This window comes from Pongo pygmaeus, chromosome 20 (assembly GCF_028885625.2).
Source record: "Pongo pygmaeus isolate AG05252 chromosome 20, NHGRI_mPonPyg2-v2.0_pri, whole genome shotgun sequence".
NCBI classification, from domain to species: Eukaryota; Metazoa; Chordata; class Mammalia; order Primates; family Hominidae; genus Pongo; species Pongo pygmaeus.
This window is the reverse complement of record NC_072393.2, coordinates 62,162,531-62,173,287: the sequence shown is the minus strand read 5'-3', so window position 1 is coordinate 62,173,287 and position 10,757 is coordinate 62,162,531. Positions and strand designations below refer to the sequence as shown.

Sequence of the window (10,757 nt, the reverse complement as noted above, 5' to 3'; positions counted from 1 at the left end):
TCGCGGGGTTGTTTTCAGTGTTAGATACTTTCCACATCTTTTCCAACTGCATCTTTTCACAGAAAGTAGCTCCGCTGGCTTCTATTAAGACAGTGGTAAAGTTTTCCTTGCCCGCTGTCATGTACAGTTTGGTACTTTAAGGGTCTTCTGTGTTTCAATAAACCTGTCCTTCAACATCCCAGTCAGCGAGGGCTGTATTCTCCATGCCCTGTCCCTGCAGGCCACTGTCCTAAGTGAAATAACGTGGGAACAGGAAAGGAAACATCACGTGTTCTCGCTTAGAACTGAGAGCTAAGCATTGAGGTCACATGGACACAAAGAAGGGAACAAGAGACACTGGGGGTAACTCAAGGGTAGAGGGTGGGAAGAGGGCGAGAATCAAAAAACTACCTCTCAGGTACTGTGCTTATTACCTGCGTGATGAAACTGTCTGTAAACCAAACCTCTGAGGCATGCAGTTTATCATGTTACAAAGCTGCACCTGTACCACCATGAACCTAACATACAAGTCGGAAGGAAAAAAAAAAAAACGAACTTAGTAAAGGAGGGAAAAAAAAAAACCCAAAACGACATATGTTTCAGGAACTAGCAACATCAGCTGCTCTTCTCAGAAATTTCTGGGCTCTTGTCAGAAATCCTGAGTCTCAGGAGATCCCAGAGGTGTCGTACCAGAATGTACATTTTAATAAGATCCTCAGATAATTTAACAAATATTCAAGTTGTAGGCCAGTGCTGTCTAAAGAAATATAACATGACCCGCATGTCACGTTGTAAATGTACTAGTAGCTGCATTCAAAAACATAAAACAGACCTGGTGAGATTAACTTCAGTAATATATTTCATTGAATCCAATAGGTATAGATAGCATCCTTTCCACTAGGTACCAGCTGCATTTCTCGTGGTCCAGAGCCACTAGTGCCTACCCTGTTGGACAGCACAGGGCTAGGGCATGACCTGAATATGACATTTTCTTAAAAATCTCCAGGTGGTTCTGTACTCAGAGGCAAGAACCACTGATGCTCAAAGGTGCATACAATGTTAGGAACCAGAATTCTGCTAATATTAAGTGAAGAGGCTTTTGCCCAGTTGCTTTTCCCTAGGCCCTTTGTGGGGAGGGTCTAGGTGGGTCAGATACTTTACCTTGGAACTTCGGCATCCTTGGTTCATCTGTAGAACAGACCGCAGTTGTGGCTCTAGTTCCTTTCTCGTGGAAGCTGCCTTCCACTGTTGATAATTTGTCTTGATGTCATTCTTCTGAGTGACCATGGTACAGAAAGGGCACCACACACCCTCCGCTTGGGGCTCCATCTTCAGTGAATTGATGCAGCTGATGTATCTACATCTCAAGAATACAGGTTTCTCGACACAGGCCAGACAGTTAAGACATCTTGCTTCTCACGAATATTCAGCCGTGGCTGCTGCCTGGGGGGAAAATGTGCCTCTTCATGGAGACTCCACGAGACAAATGAACCGGGGTCCTTTAACTTTAGGGATTGTGTACCTACTATGTGATATCCCTTCTACCAGGCAATACGGGTGCAGACATGAAGAGTCATGGCTGCTGACTTCTGAATTTCAAATGCTAGCTGGAATGAAGAATATCGTTCATTATTCCACATAGAGTTGAAGTGGTAAAAGGGTCTAGACCCGGGCTGTCCAATATGGTGGCCACCAACAGCATGTGGCTAGCAAGCCCCTGAAATGGAGTTTATCTCAATTGAGACATACCGTGACTATAAAATGCACACAAGATTGACATGATGTTAGATGAAAAAAGTCATCATTCATAGCTGTTTAATATTGGTTCCATGTTAAAATGACAAATCTTTTGGATATTAAAATTAATTCAACATGTTTCTTTCCATTTTCTTTAGTGTATCCAGAAAATTCATCATTACATATATGGGTCACAGTATATTTCTTATGAACAGCGCTGGTCTAGACTCAAAGACCCTGCGACTCCCCCAGCTGGTCTCCTATGACTGTGGGAAAAACTAACGGGACCTCAGAAATTGAGTAAGTTAATGGCTAAAACTCAACTCACCAGCGTCCTGCAGAGTCTTTGAAGCTATGATTTGATTAAGGAAAATGAAGGCCCTTGTCAGTTCACCAGCCTGGGTTTTGAACTTGAAGTCCTGCTAATACCTGCCAGGGCAGAGGGCTCAGGGCACACACTGTACCTGGCATGGAGTCAGCTTCATGGCTTCACACAACACTTGCTGAATTAATAAATTACCCAATTCCCTTTACTTTGCTTTCTCTGCCCTGTGTAGAAATGTAAATTATATAGAATTGGATTTACCTTTCTTCCACTGTGGCTTTTTTTTTTTTTTTTTACGGAATCTTGCTCTTTCACCAGGCCGGAGTGCAGTGGCACGATCTCGACTCACTGCAATCTCCTCCTCCCGGGTTCAAGCGATTCTCCTGCCTCAGCCTCCCGAGTAGCTGGGACTACAGGCACCCACCATCACGCCCATCTAATTTTTGTATCTTTAGTGGAGATGGGGTTTCACCATGTTGGCCACGGTGGTCTGGATCTCCTGACCTCATGATCCGCCCGCCTCGGCCTCCTAAAGTGCTGGGATTACAGGCGTGAGCCACTGCGCCCAGCTGAGTGGTGGCATGTTAACTCACCCACCTACTCTTCCCCACTCTTCAGCTTGATGGCTGCTGAGAACGTGGCGTCCATCATTCCCAGACGAGCACGCTGGTGCCACAGGATGAAGAATCTTTGTTCTCAAAAAATTGTTGTGTGCCTCCATCTATCTTAGTGGTTCCTTGAAGGGTTGGCTCAAGGGCTTGCCTTTATTTCACCCTTTTTAGATCTACACAGACTAAAGCCGATTTCTTGGGGGTGCCAGTGTCATTAAAAGCCCTTAAAGACAAATACACTTGCTGAAGTTGCCTGGCTAAGGGATAACAGGGAAAACAGATGACGGAATGAAAAGCCTATTAAGGGAGAGTCTGGGGGAAGAATTACATGAGATAGTAAGGGCTTTGAATAGCACTGAGGTATACCAAGGATTGAGTTCAATCATACATGTCCATGCAAGATTACAAAAATCTGGGAAACCCTATGTTTTACCTCTGATGATCCTAAGGCTCCAGGCAAGCAGGAAATGAAGGCTAAAATGAGACTTGTAAAAATCCTGGCTGGTGAACCTGGGAGACGGAGGTTGCAGTGAGCCGAGATGGCTCCACTGCCCTCCAGCCTGGTCGACAGAGCTAGACTCCGTCTTAAAAAAAAATAAAACATAAAAATATAATAAAAATAATAAAAAAAAATTCCTGGCTAGGCCCCTAGAGGGATCCCATGGCAAAGAGCTTCAGAGAATTTTGGGTTTGGGCTCAGGCATTTTTTTTAAATCTCCATCAATTCGTTAGCAGACCAGAAGGCAGAGACTTCAGTGGCCATGCAGAAGAAAGAGTAAAACCTTTACACACTAGTTTACAAAGGTTCAAACCAAACAAAAAATGAAAACAAAAACAGAAGACTCCAACTCACAACCAGCAGCAACAAAAAAGCCTGGTCAGGGGTGAGAATCTGATGTCCAGGGTTTGCCACACAAAATGTCCACTTTTTCGCACAAAAAAATATGAGGCACGCACACAAGAAATTATAATAGTCCTAAGAAAAAATAACACTATCAGCAAGCCAAGACATTGGGCTTCCTCTCCAAATACTAAATTAAATAGGCACAAACAACTCAAGAAAACCAAGGGCAGAAGAATGAAAATAAACCAGAGCAATAACTCCTCATCAAATAGAGAACATGAATAAAGAGAAAGTTGAAGAAGGAACCAGTAAGCAATTTAAGGACATTAAAGTACAATAACTGAAAGGAAAATTCACGAGAGAGTTTCAACAGAACTATTTTCTTTTTTTATTATTATTATACTTTAAGTTTTAGGGTACATGTGCACAATGTGCAGGTTAGTTACATATGTATAAAAGTGCCATGCTGGTATGTTGCACCCATTAACTCGTCATTTAGCATTAGGTATATTACCTAATGCTATCCCTCCCCCCTCTCCCCACCCCACAACAGTCCCCAGAGTCTGATGTTCCCCTTCCTGTGTCCATGTGTTCTCATGGTTCAATTCCCATCTATGAGTGAGAACATGCGGTGTTTGGTTTTTTGTCCTTGCAATAGTTTACTCAGAATGATGATTTCCAATTTCATCCATGTCCCTACAAAGGACATGAACTCATCATTTTTTATGGCTGCATAGTATTCCATGGTGTATATATGCCACATTTTCTTAATCCAGTCTATCATTGTTGGACATTTGGGATGGTTCCAAGTCTTTGCTATTCTGAATAGTGCCACAATAAACATACGTGTGCATGTGTCTTTATAGCAGCATGATTTATAGTCCTTTGGGTATATACCCAGTAAGGGGATGGCTGACTCGAATGGAATTTCTAGTTCTAGATCCCTGAGGAATCGCCACACTGATTTCCACAATGGTTGAACTAGTTTACAGTCCCACCAATAGGGTAAAAGTGTTCCTATTTCTCCACATCCTCTCCAGCACCTGTTGTTTCCTGACTTTTTAATGATCGCCATTCTAACTGGTGTGAGATGGTATCTCATTGTGGTTTTGATTTGCATTTCTCTGATGACCAGGGATGATGAGCATTTTTTCATGTGTCTTTTGGCTGCATAAATGTCTTCTTTTGAGAATTGTCTGTTCATATCCTTTGCCCACTTTTTGATGGGGTTGTTTGTTTTTTTCTTGTAAATTTGTTGGAGTTCATTGTAGATTCTGGATATTAGCCCTTTGTCAGATGAGTAGGTTGCGAAAATTTTCTCCTATTTTGTAGGTTGCCTGTTCACTCTGATGGTAGTTTCTTTTGCTGTGCAGAAGCTCTTTAGTTTAATTAGATCCCATTTGTCAATTTTGGCTTTTGTTGCCTTTGCTTCTGGTGTTTTAGACATGAAGTCCTTGCCCATGCCTATGTCCTGAATGGTAATGTCTAGGTTTTCTTCTAGGGTTTTTATGGTTTAAGTCTAACGTTGAAGTCTTTAATCCATCTTGAATTAATTTTTGTATAAGGTGTAAAGAAGGAATCCAGTTTCAGCTTTCTACATATGGCTAGCCAGTTTTCCCATTTATTAAATAGGGAATCCTTTCCCCATTGCTTGGTTTTGTCAGGTTTGTCAAAGATCAGAGAGTTGTAGATATGTGGTGTTATTTCTCAGGGCTCTGTTCTGTTCCATTGATCTATATCTCTGTTTTGGGATGCAAGGCTGTTTCGATATATGCAAATCAATAAATGTAATCCAGCATATAAACAGAACCAAAGACAAAAACCACATGATTATCTCAATAGATGCAGAAAAGGCCTTTGACAAAATTCAGCAACCCTTCATGCTAAAAACTCTCAATCAATTAGGTATTGATAGGACGTATCTCAAAATAATAAGAGCTATCTATGACAAACCCACAGCCCATATCATACTGAATGGGCAAAAACTGGAAGCATTCCCTTTGAAAACCAGCACAAGACAGGGATGCCCTCTCTCACCACTCCTATTCAACATAGTGTTGGAAGTTCTGGCCAGGGCAATTAGGCAGGAGAAGGAAATAAAAGGTATTCAATTAGGAAAAGAGAAAGTCAAATTGTCTCTGTTTGCAGATGATATGATTTTATATCTAGAAAACCCCATTGTCTCAGCCCCAAATCTCCTTAAGCTGATTAGCAACTTCAGCAAAGTCTCAGGATAAAAAATCAATGTACAAAAATCACAAGCATTCTTATACACCAATAATAGACAAACAGAGAGCCAAATCATGAGTGAACTCCCATTCACAATTGCTTCAAAGAGAATAAAATACTTAGGAATCCAACTTACAAGGGACGTGAAGGACCTCTTCAAGGAGAACTACAAACCACTGCTCAATGAAATAAAAGAGGATACAAACAAATGGAAGAACATTCCATGCTCATGAGTAGGAAGAATCAATATCGTGAAAATGGCCATACTGCCCAAGGTAATTTATAGATTCAATTCCATCCCCATCAAGCTACCAATGACTTTCTTCACAGAATTTGGAAAAAACTACTTTAAAGTTGATATGGAAACAAAAAAGAGCCTGCATCGCCAAGTCAATCCTAAGTCAAAAGAACAAAGCCGGGGGCATCACGCTACCTGACTTCAAACTATACTACAAGGCTGCAGTAACCAAAACAGCATGGTACTGGTACCAACAGAACTATTTATTATTAAAAAAATTTTTTGGGATCTCACTGAGGTAAAACGGAACATCTTGAACATGTAAAGTTTGATTCTTATTTAAATTGTCAGAATAATTGTATGTAATGATTGTGTACATCATGGTGTTTTGCAATGTAGATGCATTGCCAAATGGGTAAATCTAGTTATGTAATATATGCATTTCCTCGAAAAGTTGTCATCTTTTTTATGAAAACACTGAAAATTGCCTCCCTTAGCATTTCTTAAGAATATTATAATATGTTATTATGAACTATTGTTGCCATGTTGTATTTATTTCTCCTGTCTAGCTGAAATTGTATGTATCTTGGCCAACCATTCCCTAACCCTCCCTCCTCACTGCCCCAGCCCCAGCCCCGGCCCCGGCCCCTGCTAACCCCATTTTGCTCTCTAGTTCTTTTTTTGAGACGGAATTGCATTCTGTCCGCCAGGCTGGAGTGCAATGGTGTAATCTCAGCTCACTGCAACCTCCACCTCCCCGGTTCAAGCAATTCTCTTGCCTCAGCCTCCCGAGTAGCTGGGATTACAGGTGTGCACCACCATGCCTGGCTAGTACTTGTATTTTTAGTAGAGATGGGGTTTCACCATGTTGGCCGGGCTGGTCTTGAACTCCTGACCTCAGGTGACCCGCCCGCCTCAGCCTCCCAAAGTGCTGGGATTACAGGCATCAGCCACTGTGCCCGGTCTTGCTCTCTAGTGCTGTGAGATCACTTTTTAAGATTCTCCATGTGAATGAGATCATGTGATAGCTCTCTTTCTGTGGCTGTATGTTTCACTAAGCATCGTGTATTCCACGTTCATTTCTGTAGATGCAAATGACAGAACTTTCTTCTTTTCTATGGATAATACTATTCCATTGTGTACATATGTCACATTTTCTCTTCTGTTTTGGAAGATAGGGTCTCACTCTGTAGCCCAGGCTGGAGTGCAGTGGCATGATCATGGCTCATGGCTCCCTGCAGCCTCAACTTCCTGGGGCTCAAGCAATCCTCCCACCTCAGCCTCCTAAGTGGCTGAAACCACAGGTGCAAACCAACACACCAAGCTAATTTTTTTTTAAATTATTTTTATAAAGATGGGGTTTTGCTATGTTGCCCAGGCTGGCCTCAAACTCCTGAGTTCAAGCAATCCTCCCTTCTCGGCCTCCTGAAGTGCTGGGATTACAGGCTTGAGCCATCACAATGGGCTCTGTCTCTTCTTTCTCTACCTCTCTTGATTTTGCCCCATCCTCCTTTTCTCTTGCTTACTCATTGTTTTAATTCATCCCTTCCTCACTCCTTCACTCTAGCTGAAGATTTACTACTTTGATCCTGAAAAAATGTGTCTTGAATTTTTAAAATTTTATATAACATTTATCCATTTTCTATTTCATTGACTACTACTGTAGTCTTTGTTTTGTTTTGTTTTTTCCCTAATTTGCCACTGCATTTGCTCACTTAAAAAGGGAAGCTAGATCGGCCGGGCACGGTGGCTCACTCCTGTAATCCCAGCACTTTGGGAGGCTGAGGCAGGTGGATCACGAGGTCAGGAGATCGAGACCATCCTGGCTAACATGGTGAAACCCTGTCTCTACTAAAAAAAAAAATACACAAAATTAGACGGACAAGGTGGCGGGCACCTGTGGTCCCAGCTACTCGAGAGGCTGAGGCAGGAGAATGGCGTGAACCCGGGAGGTGGAGCTTGCAGTGAGCAGAGATCAGGCCACTGCACTCCAGCCTGGGTGACAGAGCGAGACTCCACCTCAAAAAAAAAATAAAATAAAATAAAAATGGAAGCTAGATCACGGATGAGGGTATTTTCCTTGATTCTATAAGTGTCTATTTCTATAAATTTCCCTCTAAGCCTCAACTACATCTACAAATGTTGTGATATTGTGCATTTACTTTCACTCATAATTTCCTTTGTAAGTTCACCTTTGATTTATATTTTATTTTGAAGTGGTTGTTTAATTTTCATGTATGTGGAGATTTTACAGATTTCTTCTTGTTACTGATTTATAATTTAATTCTGTTGGCATTTGAGAACAGCGTGTATATTATTTCAATTTTCATGTCAATGTGATTTCTCTTATGGCCACATCTGTCTATGCTAGCGAATGCTCAATGTATACTGGAGATGAATGTGTGTTTTCCATTTGTTGGGTAAGACTGAACACATACAGGCACATACTTTTACCAGCTTAACAGGCAGTGTTTCCTTGTCATTTAGAAAGTGAATTAATTTTGGGGGTCACATTTATATTATTACAGTTTATAACCTCCATAACACATTTACTTCATCTTACAGCAAAGCAAAAGAAAAACAGTTGCAAATGCATCTGAAAATGTTAAACGTTTATTGTAAAAGAAACATAAGCATGAGTTACAAAAAAAGACACTGCTTTATATTTCATATGCAATTTTTCATCAGCAATACAAGTAGAGCTCAGAATTCATTGAAAGACCCACATTTTTCTTCCATACCTTTGAACCATAAGTGGACCAAGCGGAGAAGTTCTCGCCTTTGGTCACGAGCACACAGCCACTTACTGTGGATGTTTTCTGTGTTCAAGTGTATAGTTGCCTTGCCCAAGATAAATTGGGGAACTGGCAATGCCATTATTAATTACACACACACACTCAAGTATCCATGATCATCACGACTTGTATCTGCATGAGCAAAACATGGACGCAGTGGCTCGGTAGCAGAAATTTTCGTGAATGTGAAGATATGTGACCTATCACTGACATTATAGAAGGAAATGGCCCTCATTTTTATATCCAGGTAAATCCCCACTCGGTGTAGACCTGGGCTCACCCGGAGACCCGTCGAAGGCTTAGTGCTGGCAAAGTAGATCTGTCCTTCTCTCAAACCCACAGTCCAGAAGCCGAGTTCCGAAGAGAGTACAACGTTCCCCTGTCGGTTCACAGATTCCTTGCACACGCCCACATCCCACACTTTGCTGGTGCCCACGTCCACCTCCCAGTAATGGCGGCCGGAAGTGAAGCGAGGGGCGCCCAGGACGCACAGCGCAGTGTCGAACCTCTCGGCTTGCTCCTTCCTATTCTGTCTGAAATTCCCACATCGGACACGCCTCAGGTCTTCAGAAATGATGAGATAGTTGTTGGCTGTGTCCACATCCAAGGTCATATCCACTGTGCAAAGAAGAACCGGTAGTTCAGCAAAGACACACACTAAAGACTCCCTCTGCCTTTCTACTGCACAGACCCAAATATTTTATTCATTGTCTCTTCTTTTATTCCACGTTCATTCTCAGATCCGAACTTTCTTTAGGAATTTCCCTGGCCCCCGATTAAGTCAAATTTTATGTATAGAATGTACGAATATGATTGCAACAAGCCCACCTTTGTCATAGTAAAAATTCTTGTTTAAGTTATTCAATATTTTGATTAAAGGTTTTTCTCCCTCTTAGTACATAGGATGGATGAAGGAGGAGATGATAGTTCGCTCTCATAGTTATAAATTGGTACAGATCCTGTGGAAATCTATACTGCGCGCTGATAACAGCTGATGTTTGGGATCACAAAACTTTTAGGTTGCAGACTTCAGCTAATGCCCGTATTGAACGGAAAGACATTGAAAAGCTGCTTTTTCCAAGGCCCTTTATGGGCTTGGAGCAGGTAGTACAGATTCCTTACCTTGGAACTTTCTCATCCTTGGATTCATCTGCAGAACAGCTCTCAGCTTGGGCTCTAGTTCCTTGATCTTGGACACCAGCGCCCCCAGCTGGGCAGCGGGCCTGATGTCATTTTTCTGAGAGACCACAGGGCAGAAAGGGCACAGCACCCCCTTCCCATCGGGCCCCTTCCGCAGTGAGTTCATGCATCGGAGGCAACAGATGTATCCACATTTCAGGTGCATGGGGTTTTCAAGATAATCCAGGCAGATAGGACAACTGCTTGCTTGTTTAAAGTGTTCAGCCATGGCCACTGTCTGGGAATAAATAGGCATGGTTTTAGCTCTTACGTGAGTGGAATGGCTGATAGTTCTTGGGACACTTTCATCTTTACCTGCATAAAGACATCATCGCCTACTCTTTGTAAAGCACTAGTACTAGGAAATGAAGATACAATATAAGTACAAATATAAATGATTGGGGCCCTGACCTCCCAATATTGGAAACACTCGCTAGAATGAAGGCCATGGCTTGGTATGAGGCTTTGAGTTGAGTGGCAAAATGGTCTACAGCTGAGTTATCCAATATAGTAGCCACCAGCCACATGTGGCTACTGAGCACCTGAAATGGGGCTTATCTGAATTAAGATATGTTGTGAGTATAAAATAGACACTAAATTTTGAGGACCTAAAGGAGACGTAAACTATCTGTTAGAGAATCTTAAAAATGTATTACATGTGAAATGCTTATATTTTGTTAAACTTACTTAGGCTTATTTCATTTTGCTTCATTTATTTGGCTATTGGACCATAAATTTATCCTTACATATGTTGATCACATTATGTTTATACTGGACAGCACTGGAGACCCTCAACCTCCACAATAAGCCTGGCCAATTT

At 41.9% G+C, this 10,757-nt stretch overlaps 1 protein-coding gene across 1 annotated transcript; it reads right to left on the bottom strand.

Moving 5' to 3' along the window:
* Positions 1-154: 154 nt before the first annotated feature.
* Positions 155-10,166, bottom strand: LOC129021114 (ret finger protein-like 4A). The gene is made up of 5 exons (XM_054466162.1): positions 9,881-10,166; positions 8,859-9,376; positions 2,643-2,707; positions 1,141-1,336; positions 155-229 (listed from the first exon to the last, which is right to left on the bottom strand). Exons 1-5 carry the CDS (start codon positions 10,164-10,166, stop codon positions 155-157), a joined length of 1,140 nt encoding a protein of 379 aa, XP_054322137.1.
* Between the last annotated feature and the right edge of the window lie 591 nt (positions 10,167-10,757).